Here is a 15,047-nt window from a genome sequence, read left to right as displayed (position 1 = left end):
CTCAGAGCCATCACCTGTGAGTCTGTGGTGTGTTTAGTGCAGTGATTACAGAGTAATCATGCGTGACACAGAGCATTACTGAAGGCCAGAGAGGTGGCATACAGCACACACTTCGTGCACTATGTGTCAGGGACGGAGAGAGCCAGAGGCACTGGACCGAGACCTCCAGCATTCCACAGCGCTAGGGACAACAGCGCCATCGCCCCTCCCCCATCGCGCAGCTCATTCCTTTTACCCTGAGCTGCAGACCAGTCCTGCTGTTCCGCGGCTAACATGCACCAGGCTGACCAGCTTCTATCACACTCACCAGGCAGTACTGCATTGTCACACATCTTTTATGCATAAGTCCTGCTGTTTAATGGCCTAAATGAAATGCAGGGATTCCTATGCTGTCTGAGAAAACTCAATCTTTATAAGCTTGGGACTTTTTTTTAACTGCTGTTGCTCTGAAATAACATTACAAGCCAGACACACTAAAATAGGTTGTTTCTAAAGATCAACGTGACAAAAGAGCTTGATGGGCCGAATGGCTTCCTCTCGTTTGAAAATTTCTTATGTTCTTATATAGCCAACATTTATTTGAAATATTCTCATCTCTGAATACCATCGTTCTAATATTTAGGTATGCTTTGCTGGACAATCGCTGCATTTTCCTATCAGTAATGAACAATAATGCCCTGTTTTTATGCCTAGTACACTGATAGCATGATGTAAATTATGAATCATAAAATGAATCATGCTATAGTCTCTTTGCAAAAATGTTTATTTATTTGCTTTGTTTGTTTTCCTCAGCGTCTTTTAAGTTGCCTGAACATAAACAATAAGCATTCATTACACTCATTAGCCAATAGAGGGGGCTCACGACTCAACTTTTAGAGACTGAACCCAGAAGCCCTGTCTCTGATACTACCAAAACACAATTGTTCCTTCCATTTATTTGTCCCCTCGCTGTTTACAGTTTTATCTTACATTTTGCAAACCCAAAACAAAAGAGCATCTCAAGTGGATCTGCCTAAGCAGACTTCCTGGAAGTCACCGTCCTTCCATCCATTTTTCACCAGTGCCCGGGAAACGGGAAGCCAATAATCCCACGGTACATGTGTGGGACGTAGGCCGAGGCAGGCACATTAATAATAGAAAAAAGAGAAATGCCACAGCAGATGCTGTGCTCTGATATAGGGCGGTCTTTCCTTCGGTTCGAGGTTTTTCAGCCTACAAGGAGCCATTGTTGTAGCAGAACAAAGAAGGATGTGGCTGCCTGACTGCAGCCTGCCTCCCGCTGTGAGGGGAGATCTCCTGGGCCTCTCTGCATGAGGCAAACAGCATTCTGGAGCCCTGAAGAGAGACAACCAGACCAGAATAATCAAACCAGAACATATAACAGGCGGGGATTTTTAGAAAAAGAAACATATTTATAAGAACTGCTCACTCATCCCTGAATGCTGGGAACCCGTGATTTGGCTCTTACATTTGGCTCAAGAGACATTTGGCTCTTACGATATTGATCATCTTTTTCATTTTAAGAATTTATTTTTATTAAAGTAGGAAAAATGAAAATGAAAAATGAAAGATATATCTCTATCTTAACCAAACAGAATTCACCATTCATCTGTAAACCGCATCTCCAGGGTCTAGCCAATTCTAGTAAACTTAAAATAATGAAAGCTGTTCCATCAATTTAACTTAACACATTTTAATCTGGTGTTCAGTTTTGTATTTTCATCCTGGCATATATTCTTACATCCTTTACCAATATGCTATATTTGTAAATAACCTATAAAACATTTAAATTCCAAAAGGAAATTACGTTTTAAAATTCTAGTACCAAGTACCAAATTTAATAAATGAAGATGCTACAAACCATGTAATATCAGTTACTACAATTATTGTCCAAATACCTTTACCTAACCTGGGAGAGCAGTCAGGTAATTATGTACGATTAGAATCCATAATTTGCTTTATCGTACCTATTACTAATTAAATAGTCCCTAAATAGTTGTGCTGCTATTTTGTGTAGGAGCCAATTGATTTGGACTGAGATCATAACAAAAGACACCGGGCATCCACCATAGCCTGGAGTTCCCACCCCTGAGTGCCTTGTGTTGGCTAACCAATGGGAAAATAAATGAATGAGTGAATGACTCCCGCCTGATATGGTGAATGTAGACACAGCATCCCACCAGCTCACTGGATGCAGCACTGAAATGTGTCTGCATCAAAGGGCATAAATGACTGAGAGGCAGAGTCAGTAGGTCAGAACATGTCCTATATAATCTAAATGCCTTAACTGTGTGATTGAGAATTTGTGATCCTTTATAAAGTAGCACAATTTCAACAGGAAAGCAAAGCTATTAAATAGAACGAGGTGTCCAGTTTGTATGAACTACTCCAGTGATATAGGAAGAGTACTTAAACTCTGAACAAGAACATATATTTTTATATATTTAAATGTATATTTCAGATTACAGTGTTTCAGGCCCTCAGCTCAGAATTCAATGCAATTGATTTAAATAAATTTCATGTCTTAGGTTTCAAATTTCAGGTTGTATTGTCACACGTATTCCGAGAATCGTCACAGATACAGTGAGTGACGGTGCAGGCAGAGACAAAACAAACAACAGTGCTGTACATCTGGTGCTATACAACTGGTATATGACCTGGTAGACAATATACAGGCAATCCACCTCAATTTGAGTTCAGAAATCCTCACAAGTTGTATGAGTATAAAACGAATATACGCATTCAACAATACAAATATTCATCTTCAAAAATGGGTATTAGGTCATGTTTTGGGTGCTGACATTCCGACTATACACAGAATTTTTTTCTAATTGCCGATGAACCCATTTATTTGGCTCAGGCTTTACTAACCACTACTTTAACTGCAATGTATGGAAGAGCCGTCTTCTCTGAGAGTGACAATCTGCCTCTGCTATGGCAACAGGAAGTCCACAGGAAGAGAAGTCATTACCAGTCCCTTGCTACAGCCAGCAGATGTGGTCTGCCAGCCACTTCAAACCACATCTGAAGGATGTAGGCTTTGTACTGCCCGGCCTAACAACACTGCCGTAATTATACTCTACCCTCCCCCAGGATCTGTTTCCCCTTTCCGTAGCCATTGGTGAGCTTTGCACCTCCTGCTGACAAGGTTGCCGTAATGGGGTAGGTCTAAAATACTATGTCTCTTTACTGTTAAAAATGTACCTTTGAATACTGAGGCGATGTCATCTCAACATTCTTCTTTCTGTAAAGTATGCATGACGACATGCATGACATGAAAAGGCTGCGTGGCTCTCAGTATGTACCTCATATTCATATTATTTATTGACAGACACTTTCAAGCCGGTGTAAGATCAGAGCCGTTTTATGGCAGAGTGGATGACATCTGGTTTAGGGAGCTGACATCGAGTGCTAACTTGATTTTTACAGTTGGTCTGCAGTTTTCTTTCAACAGTATTTTCTGGCTGCGATGCTGCCTGTCATGCATTATTCTTCCCCAGGCAAGAAATATATAGACAGTAATAGAAAGAGCTATACAGTGTTACTAATGCTTAGTGTGCTTATCCAGTTTCACTGGGTTCCTGACAGCACTGTAAGAGGCCAAAATTTGGCATATACCCTTTTCAGGTATAAAACGGTTGAATGCTCCTGGGGTTTCTTGCATTATGTGATGTGATATATCATGTGTATATCACAGACTAGGCCTGGGCAATTATTTTTTGTGGAGAAGCAAATCGCTGGTTAACCATATCAGTAGGGGGCATTTTTTAATGATTATCTTCAGATCCCATGAAAGCTACATAACAGACTTGTTAGATTTTACTTTTCCTGCAGAAATCAATAGCACCAGTGAATTTTTTCTATGTTTACTTGTTGATGTAAAGTTCAACAAGGAATTACCATGTTTTATAACATGATCTTTCATTTAGTATTTCCATAAAACTTTTTAAGAAAGAAAAAAAACTAACGCCCTTTAACCTTAGTTTAACAAAGTACTTTTGGGGACATGTGTGCATCCACAAAATCTAAAATGCTGAACTTCATGACAAACACCACAGAATAGCTAAGACTATAGATTGCGATAATTCATCCAATTAACGTCATGGCATTATCTTTGTATTGCTAGGAATTCGTGGGACATACAACTTGCAAAAAAGGGCACAGAGACTCACATAGATTTGTTTCCTTGTTATAACAAGTTTTAAGAGACCAGCACTGTTACCACAGACCTCCAGGACTGGGGGTTTGAACCCCAGCTGTGTGTGTATGTGGAGTTTCCATGATCTCCTTATTCTGAGTGGGTTTCCTCCTACAGCCCATATATATAGAGTAAGACAAATTGATCTCTCTCAAATGTCAAGTAATATGACTGTGAATATGTACCCTTCAATGGAGTAGCATCCTATCCGGGTTACCCTAGTCTTGTGCAGTATTCTCCCTGGGATATGCTCCAGGCAGTTAGAAGATGGATGGTACTGGGTGAAGAGAAAATTGATTTAAGGTCAGTTTTAACTGTTGCTGGACCTATTACTGAAGTAATACGCCTGTGATAGATCAAAAACATCTTCCTTTCCATGAACAATGTTTGTACAATTCATTAAGGCATTTGTAAAAGCTATGTATAGTAATGGAATAAAGGGAATGAGCTATATTAGTTAAATATTTCCCTTAAAGGGAGTGATAAATTGAGAACACAATGAGGAATGTTTGATGGCTCTGTGAAGGGTTAGTGAACCTAATGTCCCTTAAAAGGAGATGGGAGGACATTAAAAAACATAGATATCATTGGTTTTCCTTGGCAAAAGCAAATCCTTACTTCCGTGACATTTACAGTTGTGACCCCTTTGTTCTTCTCTGAAACATTGGCCTAGTTTTATTTCCCTCTCATTAACTCTGAACTTTAACATTCTTCCCTAAGTTATTTCTCTCAATTTTTCATACAAGGCACAACTGATTGCCAAATAGCCAAGGCTTTCAGGAGGAGACCTTGGCTGTCTGTTCTGCAACACTTTTGTTGGACTTATCTTAGACTGTATTCCTTCCATAAATTGCTACCTTTAAAAATGCGGCGGCTGATATAGATGACAACAATGTTTATATAGGGCTGAGAAGTCATAAAAAAATGAAGCGAACTGTTGTAATATGCAGGTATGTCTGAGAAAATGAAAAACAATACAAATGTATTTTATAATCAAACATCTGTTATCAGACAGTTGCTAATTAAAGATGCTTTGTGAACAGCAGTCTCTCAGCAACTTCAAACCAGATCATTTCTTGGCAGCTGGACAGAAAGGAAAATCAAACCTGCTGAGCGGAAATATGTTGAACACAGAAAGTCAAATCTGTGAGTGTTATCCAGGGAGAAGCTGCCTGTGTGTTTACGGGGCTGTATCGTAATGTCTTCCCTAAAGTATCTGATTTGGCTGGAGACCTAATAAATTCAATGTCAACAGAAATTTGTTTGTTTTTCATTGTTTTGGGTGGTAAGGACCTCACCACTTTTTATGTTGGGGGGGCGGGTGGGGGAGGGTCAGTCCACTAACAAGACTATAAGGAGTGTCTCCCTTACATCGTTAGATCTTGTTTCAGACACCATTCTGAGTGACATTTGATGTTGCAGCCAAGAAAAAAGGTTGTGTGGCAAATGTGCCTTGTGGAGTATTTGAATTAAAGTGTGCTCACTGGAAACAAACACTCTTATATGTATATATAAGTATATGACTGTTCTTTTTTATCCAGAGCAGATGGACTGGGAGGCAGCATCTTATGGTGACCCAGGGGGAAAGGAAGGGCAGCAACATGTGTTTCAGCAGAGAACAAAGGCAAAACTGTATCACAGGTGAGCTTCACCCCATGACTATGATCGCCTATTTATTAAACACACCAGGTTATTTTTGGATGCAATCGAATAAATAAACCAGCTGAGTCTAAGACTAATCGCAGCACCAAGCTACACGTGAGAGTATATTGTTTGGAATATTCATAAAGAGATTTAAATTATTATATCATAATCTTAGCTCTAATGCATAACTACAGGTCATGTTGTTTGCCTCCAGGTCCAGGTGGGAGGCATCAATGAAACGTTTCCTCACTGCAGATGGAAAAAAAGGACTTCTGCAAGTTCAACAACAGTGACCTTCATGGCACCTCTACAGTGTGAGAGAGATGTGAAACAGACAATTCCATTTTATTTCCGCCAGGTGTGATATTTATGGAATGAGGAGTCCACATTCATCTACATTTTAAGCATTGTCTCTCTGATGAAATATTGGGACTATGGAAGCATTTGCACAAATCATTTGTCAACAGGGCCAATGTAAAATAAATCTAAATTAAAGCGTATGCACTATGTGGATGGAAACAATATCTAAAAATATAACCATACTGTACATTTGGGCAAAGAGAAAGTCTTTAAGTGGTACAAATGTACCAGATGTGCAAACATGCATAATTAAGGCTTTAGCTAAAGATGGGAATGACTCACCTGCTGATTAATCATATGCTGCCTGAACCGTGTAGCCAGATTTGTAAATGTGTTCACTTGCTGGTGGGTCAGAATGCAACTCTGGAAACATGCGAGGAAGAAAGGCTAAATTAAAGCGCTGATGTTGAAGTGGCCTGTTGTGTTACCTTCACATAGGAAATACTTGACTGACAGAAGGTGCTCTCTGTGCCTAACTAGTAACATGACTATTTCCAGATGGTCTGCAGGCCTGATGTATCTAGTGCCAGAGAACCACAGGCAAAAAACTTACAGCTTGTTAAAATTAATTTGCACAATGAGATAATTAATTTGTTTAGAATGTGCCAATATGGATGTAGAGGCTGTGATTGTATGATTCAAAGGAACCATATATGGAACACAGCTTTTCATTTATGTGCCATTAAACTCACAAATAAATACTGTTCTGCTGATTTTTCCCTTGATTTTGACCCTAATTTTCAGCTTATTGTTTTGCACACTCTCCAGAGCCCCTGAAGGGTAATGTGAAACATGCATTTTTAATGAGATTTTTAATGAGACCTAGGGAAACAATGCACAATTACAAGGTCATCCTTAGTAGGTCACCAATGTATAAAGTAGGTCAACTTTAAACAAAGGGAAACATAAAGAATAAAATGGGGAATCGTATTCTCAATGTTATTGGCATAAGAGCATTATTGATAATCGTATTGCTTTTCAAAAAAAAAAGTTAAATAAATTGCATGCTATAGAATATCAGGTTAAACCTACAAGTACAATGTTCGTGTCTTGTCCAGAATTCACAAATCCCACAAACAAGCATAACATAAATAAATAGATAGACAAATTGAAGTTTACGTTTGTTACAAATTCTTTATTTATTGTTTTACAATGTTCCTTTTGTCATGCTAGAAATTTGAAGATGTGAACCAGTCTGGAATGAATGACTATATGAGAGAAAAAGCTTTCAGAGTGGTATGTCTTGCTTCACTAAAAAACATTGGGTTTTCATGCTTATAGTGCTTTTGACCCATTTCTGCTTTGGCATCATGCATAGCTATTAGCTTTCATTTTTATTGGTCTTTTGCATTAGTAGGGGAATCACTGATAGCCCCCTAAAGCCTCTTATGTAATTATAATATGTGGTAGAACATTTGGTGCTTTAAAACTGCACATGATTAATTACCAAGAGAATAGAGTGGAAGACTGTAATTAGTGAATTGAATCCTCAATAGAAAAGTACAATCACAGAAAGGTCTGTATGGTTTTGTCTTTGCAGGTAGGTGCGTTTTTTAATTATTTCAGTTATGTCTTTCAGTGACGTGTGGCTGGCTATATGGAAACATTTGGATAGCCTTTGTCTCATTATTCTGCTACACAAAAAATATATCGTGTTTATAATATTATTCAAACCACTAAGAGTATCTTAATGTAGTTCTTTCAATATGTTTTTGATTGAGCCACTGGGCAGGGCAGAGAAATTGTATCTTGCTTTGAAGAGAATTAGTTGTCAATTTCCATTCAGTCTCCATTCATTAACATATAAATCAGAATCATGTTTCCAGTCAATAATAAATATTAACAAAAATATTACACAAATAAATGAGTTAAGAGACATTCAGTCTTATATAGCGGTTTTTGACAATCTAGTAAATACTGTGATCATATAGTAAATACTGTGTCCTCATCTAGTAAATACTGTGATTTCACTTTCACTATCATGTTTATTGTATAAGTTGATAGCCAAGACTGGCACATCTAGTTTGGACAGAGTGGTTCCGGTCGCGTTCTCCAAAAGTAAACAGTCCGTGGAGGGTAATAGGATAATCCCAGTGCTGTGTGAAGCACACCTTGCCATCTGGAGAGGCAGTGAAATGGAACGCCCCCCGCATTTCCACATTCCTATCTCTGCAGGAAACATTCACTGCTTTTTTGTTTTGTTTTCAAGCAATGACAGGGAACAAACAGCGGTATCCCATATAAAGACCTGAGTCTAAAACGATTGCAGTGATCTAAAAACAGAAATGGCCAAACAAATAAATATTCATTCATCCATCTTCTATACCCACTTGTCCTGTGCAGCGTCACAAAGAGCTCCGGAACCTATCCAGGAAGCTATGGGCACAAGGTAGGGAATAACTCCGGACAGGGCACCAACCCATCACAAATAAATAAATATATTTTCATTCATTTCATTTCATTGTCTATCTAGAATTTTTTTATTGTCTACTTAACCTACAAAACATACTTAGTAAATATGTATTCGTTGTAAAAATAAACACTTTAACTGAATTTTATAATTTACACATCGCATTAGACAACACATACATGTCCATAGTATTATAAACCTGCAACCTAATTCAATTGTACTGCAAACCCATGATATTGGTGGAACTAATTGGCATCATGCATAGCTGTTGGCTTTTATTTTTACTGGTGTTTTGCATTAGTAGGGGAATCACTGACAGCCCCTAAAGTCTGGCATCCAGGAACTGGAGTCTAGACCCCACCCCAGGAAACACTGGAACACCCAGGACAGCATGCTGAGAAAGCACTCACACTGCAACACAGAGACACTAATCAGCCTAACTGAATGATTCTCAACTGCAGGAAGAATGAGGGGCACCTAGAGGAGACTCACGGAAACACAAAGAAAACATGCAGAGTCCACACAGAGTAAGGGTGGGATTTCAGCCCCCACCCCTGCCAGTGGGAGGTCTAATCATGCTGCATAATACAAACAAATTTTCTCCATTCATTTAAGACCCAAAAGAAAATGAAACATGTCAACAAGTCATTTGAGAAAGTATAATGTCTGTTACCATACTCTTCATATACATGAGTGTATATTAACAGATGCATTTGCCAGGAATCTGGTAAGATGGATAGATGGATGGATGGATGGATGGATGGATGGATGATTTAACAGCTTTCGCCTACTAGTGGCTGAAACACTTCTCAGCATGTTAAAAGTACATTATGTGTACCCTCTATTGTTCCATAAGACAATGCAAGGTGCAATTAACTTAAGAAAGCACAAATGTAAAAGTTCACAGCAGAGCAATGACTTTTTATGATACTGGCCGTAACATTTAAAAAAGTAACAAAATACTTTGCCACCTGCAAACAAATGGACTATTTCTTGAAAAGGTCTTGTTTGAAATCATAATGCTGGGATTCAATAGTGATGATCACATTTATCAAACTTAGATTTTGAATCTACTTTCAGCATCGATATTAGATAATTATATGCATAACATCATGATTATTTAATGTATTTATTCCAATCTTGAAGTCTGCAAGATAAAAAAAAAATGTATATATATTTAGCACCTATTTTTGCATAAACTCCTGACAATCAAACCCAGAAACATCAGCTTGCTCTGTACTGTAAATTCACAGATATCTAAATTCATGCTGAAGTAATTGTGTCAGTCACGAACTAATTATTATTGTATCAGACATAGCAAATGTAGTTTTTCTCTGAGACTGCAGATGTGATCAGGCTTTCACGTATCAATTGACAGATTTGGCGAAAAGGAAAAACTGCACATTAAAAAAAGCACAATACAAAAAAAAAATCACATTTTCCTTCAGATTTGAATGCTTTTAAATAATTTATTTCTGTATTGCAATGCACTCCTCAAAAGAATTAGATTTTTGGTGCGAAAAAAAATCTAACAATTGCAAACTTTCTGTTAGTGATACATAACTGATGAAAAACACAGTACTTCATGCTGCAAATGTTGTGCCTCATGTTTCATACCCGATATTGTATTTAATTCAGTTGAAACCTTATAACAGGAGTGCTTGTCATGGATATACCTGCAGTATAATGCACACTAACAAAGAATGTGTTCTTAGAGCTGCACAATTAGCAATACAGAACAAAGGAAAAGAGCAAAAAAATCCACTTACAGCACCTTTTCAGACATAATTGCAATGAATTCATTTATATTATGTATTTAATTGCAATAATGCAAAGACTGGCATATGTTTGATATTACATGGTTTAAAATATCATATGGTCTATAAAGATGAGGATGTCATTCTCATATTTAAATGGTATGACAATAACATAAGAGCCCCACATGTGTGTAAACTATATAGATCAGCATGCGCTGATCAAAATAAAACACTGGAAAATTTATCCAGACTCATAACTACTTATCACAGTTATCATTTGACTTTTGAGAGTGTATTCTAACAAAAACTGTGATGCCTCACTTTATTCTGTAGGTCAAAACTGTACCTTTGGTCTCATGTTCTGTTGGAAGAATTAAATATTAAATAGAAGAAAAATGTCATAAAAGAGTGACAGACCACTGAGGTCTTCGCAAAACCATGTGAGGAAACCTCAAGCCTAAAGAACTCCATACTCAACTTTCGCATTCACCAATTTCACTCAAAGACCGCTGAGGACAAAGTCTATCCAACATCACATGAGAGGTTCATCGTCCTGCGTCGGTTAATCTAAAGTTAAAGATAAATTAATGCACATTATACTCAAATACAGTATAGGACATCCTGAATCATCATGCACGGATTAAATTGTGTCTTAACAGCAAAAAAAGGCCTGTTGGTAACATGGCATCTCTTTAAATTGCTATGAAAACTCTCAAATAGACTCTTAGAATCAACCAGGAGTGGGTATCTAGGTTGGCGATTCCTAGATGGTAAACATCAAAAGGACATTTACAGCAGATGCTAGACTCAGAAAACATCCTAGAGAATGTCTTTTTGAGGGTTAGACACCAAATTGAGAGATCAACAGACCAATGCATTGGTAAATGAAATACACTTAAACAAAAAGTTCTTTTAATTGTCATCTTTAAAGGGTTACCAATTTCAGGCATGGTTAATTCACATTGAGTAAATAAAATTGTGACAAGGGCTGCAGTTTCTAACTCAGCATATCACGATGTATAGCATTATTCTATCTTACTTCATGCTAAAAAGAGTACTGAATTTTTCTCAAAAAAATCTTTTTATAATGAGTACTAGTCAAACGCATTATGTTAATTAATGGAGGCTCAGATATAAAACGTTCTACACTGAGGAGCTATCAAACATCAGGAACAAAATTTAGCTAGAACAAATGTATTAAAATTAATGAATAACTTCACAAATATCTAAAAAGCAATGAAAAACAAAAAGCAACTCTAATCTACCAATTAGCTAATCGATATGCTGAACAGGTTAAGGCACAAGGACCAATGCATTTTTAGCTGAATGTGATCTGCACCCAGCAGGAAGGGCAAAAATCTGCCTTCCCCCAAAATCAGACGGTGACCTCAGGTCCTGACCTTTCAGATAGTGATTCTTATGAATACTTTTCTCCACCTCTCCCCATTCCAAATGGTAAACACAATGTGAAATTTAAAAATAAATTGATAGCTGGAACATTTTTACAGGCTTTGATGAATACAAAACAAAACTGTTAAAAAACCCTATTTGAAAATCTATTTACTTGAAAAATACATACAGAAAATATATATAACTGCAGCATGAGAATCTGTGTACGATTTAACAGGTGAGAACCTTTTGCACTTGAGAATTAATTTGTGGGGCAATCCCTCAAGGTTGGCATGCAGGAGCCATGATAATGAGGCTCTCTAATACAGTGCACACAATCAAGGTGTTTGCTTAGGGCATTCAACACTTCCCATCGTCTCCATTTGAGATAATTCAATTTGCTCTCAGCGTGCTCACACTTTGACTCTGGTTTCCCATCTATAGATGGCAGCAGTGCATTGGTTCAAGTATCTTTTGAAATAACTACAGCATGTCCATCAGCTGAGGATTTTTTTTTCAGTCTTGTAATAACTCCAGGACATGAAAAACACTCATCTGTGCCAGTCGCTTTCTTTTTAAGCTGTAAGCACCAAAATGTGCATAGATAAAGTCGGCTCTGAAGTTTTAAATGCTTCATGTTACAGAATAGAAATTATAAAATTACTCAAAATAAGAAGAACTGCCCGGCAAAGCATTTATTCTACAAAATCAGAATGGACAATAGCCTTTGACCAATGTAGGTGCTGAAAATTTTTCATCAGTAACTTATTTATAAATGCACTTTCATTTGTTCATCATATAAAAAGTACCAACAAACAGTTTGATGCGACAAAAAGGCATTCAGCTGAAATCTATTGGAGAGATACAAAGTAGTTACCATTGTTTTACTGTAGTCACGTGCAACATATCACTACCACTAATACTACAACTAGATTACTACGCCTACTGATGCAAGAAATGAATTACGATAATGTACCTGTACTGTGAACCTTTGGATTCAAAACCTAAGGTAGATATGATTTTAAGACTGCTGGCGCAAAAAAAAACAACAATGAAACGAAATAAAACAGGCTTATTTATGGAACTCAGAGAAGCATCCTCCCCTGCACAGGTGCACATTGCAGATCTTGCAACCGAAGACGCTCTCATGTCGCAGTCCCTTATTGGTGCAGTTCCGGCACCTGCGAGAGCGCTCAGACATGCGCTCGAGCCGATGGCCATACTCTATGGGCGAATCCGAGTGGCGTTTGCGGGCGGCCCGCTCCATGCCCCGTGCCCCCTGATAGTCCCCGATCAGCTGCTGCGCTAGGCGGATGCGGAAGTGACGCTGTGTGAACTGCTTCCCACTGAAGCCTGCGGGTGGGATGCCGCCCCTGCTCTCCCGCATGATGATGTAGGCATTGACGATGCACAGGTTGATGTAGAACCACAGAAAGTAGCGCCACCACTTTTTGCAGGGGCGTCCCACTTGGTAGCACTCACGAAGCTGGTCGCAGAGGTCCACACCCCGCATGTTCTCCTGGTACAGGAGCAGCGGGAGCGGCCGTGGTATGCCGAACACAGTGCCGTCACACTGCTTGCTCTGACAGATACCAACGATGCCCGGCGCCGAGTTAGATGACAGGCAGCTGATGACCTTGGTGTCGCGCATGACGGTGGCTACGATGTTGCCATGCTGGCACTGGTAGAACTGGCCCTGCGCCAGCTTGCCCACGTTCCGCAGCTTGAGCATGTCGGGGAACCCGCAACGGTTCTGCTGCGTGGTCCCACAAGCGTACAGCCCGTCCTGCAACAGCCTCTGCATCAGGGGCACTGAGGTGAAGAAGCTGTCCATGAAAATGTGGTGATACTTCCCCTCGAGCCCCTGCACCAGTGAGGTGACCACCCTGTACCCGACCGTTCCTGTGTCCTCTTCTGGCTTACCCACGTAGATGTTGGCACGGTGGCAGTATCCAGACTTGGAGTCACACAACATCCACACCTTCAACCCCTTTTTTATAGGTTTGGAAGGCATGTACTGCGTGGTGGAGAAACGGCCCTTCACCGCGACTGCCCCCTCGTCGACCGTCAAGCACCTATTTGGAGCATATGCTTCCCACATAGTGTTTTGCACCACGTTCAACAGAGGCCTGATCTTGTACAGCCCATCATAATCAGGCTGACCCCTGACTGGCTCCAGTTCGCGGTCACACAAGTGGATGTTTTGGTTCAGCTTTTCAAACCGCCTGGCAGTCATTGTCTTTTTGAAGCCAGCATTTCCTATGAAAATATCAGTAGCCCAATACATTCCATAATCCGGAAGCTGGTTAATGCCCATGAGAATATTCAGTCCGATATAAGCTTGCATCTCCCTCAGGTTAGTAGGATGCCAGTGGGAATCGAGTTTCCCGCTTCTCCTTTGCCTATAGAGGGCGTAGTTGTTTGTTTGTTCTACCATGTATTCAAAAAGCGAGTCAGGGAAGAGCAACCGGAAATAGTCACGGGTGTCAGCTTCATCCCCCAATGTGTGCTGGGGGCCAGTGATAGCGGTAAACGGCTCGATTGAAATTACCTGATCAGGTTCGCCCCAGAAGTCAGGAGAGGTGCAGTCCTCGTCCAGTTCATCAAAAGGACTGTTAAAATAGCTCTGCTCCTCCTCTTCCAAGTCAGAGAAATCAATGTCTGAGTCGTTTGACATGGATTCAGAAAAGCTGTTAGTGGTGGCATAATAAGAGTCCTCCGCGTCCTCCTCGTGTTTTATTCCATTGTCCGTGACTAAAATAATATTGCAGCTGCCTCCCGTGATGTAGCTGGCCGTGTCCGCAGTTTCTGCTGCCGCTGTGCTTTTGAATTCATCCTCTTCATCATCCTCTAACAGTTCTTCCTCATCGTCCGAGTCGGGCTTTCTGAAAGGAATCTCAAACCACTTCACGTCCGTACAAAGATTAAGTGGAGATTCCTTACTATCGGAAACCGAGTCCCTTTCTGTGTCAGCGCTTGTTTCTAAAATAGTAAAAAGCTCTCGCCTTTTTCTTGCCGCCATGTCAGGGTTTTGAACTGTTCTTGCATGAGTCTTATTTTTAGGGGAAATATTTTCAAATAACTAAGTTAAATTTCCAAAAAAATGATTACAATGTATCCCATGTGCAAATGATCGGAAAACCCGGCAGTTTAAAGCTATGCGGTTTTTAAAGCTTGAATTGTTTCCGCTCTTGGCTTTTTTGTGTGCTTTGAAGCGCAGTGTGGCCAGAGACGTCAGAAGCTGCATGCATGTCCTGCTTTGTAAGGGCGTTTTGCGACTGCAGCTGGT

General features: G+C 39.6%; 1 protein-coding gene and 1 long non-coding RNA gene across 2 annotated transcripts; one reads left to right on the top strand and one right to left on the bottom strand.

The window, feature by feature from the left end:
- Positions 1–3,023: 3,023 nt before the first annotated feature.
- On the top strand, positions 3,024–6,916 carry LOC125722269 (uncharacterized). The gene is made up of 3 exons (XR_007386254.1): positions 3,024–3,162; positions 5,740–5,839; positions 6,057–6,916. It is a non-coding gene; the product is annotated as an uncharacterized LOC125722269 (long non-coding RNA).
- Positions 6,917–12,830: 5,914 nt separating this feature from the next.
- On the bottom strand, positions 12,831–14,780 carry LOC125718799 (piggyBac transposable element-derived protein 4-like). Its single transcript, XM_048992893.1, has one exon. The coding sequence runs from the start codon at positions 14,778–14,780 to the stop codon at positions 12,831–12,833; it is 1,950 nt and encodes a 649-aa protein (XP_048848850.1).
- Positions 14,781–15,047: the final 267 nt, after the last annotated feature.

This window comes from Brienomyrus brachyistius, chromosome 2 (genome assembly GCF_023856365.1).
Source record: "Brienomyrus brachyistius isolate T26 chromosome 2, BBRACH_0.4, whole genome shotgun sequence".
In the NCBI taxonomy this organism is placed as follows: domain Eukaryota; kingdom Metazoa; phylum Chordata; class Actinopteri; order Osteoglossiformes; family Mormyridae; genus Brienomyrus; species Brienomyrus brachyistius.
Note: the sequence above shows the minus strand (reverse complement) of the source record. Positions and strands in the feature narration are given on the sequence as shown.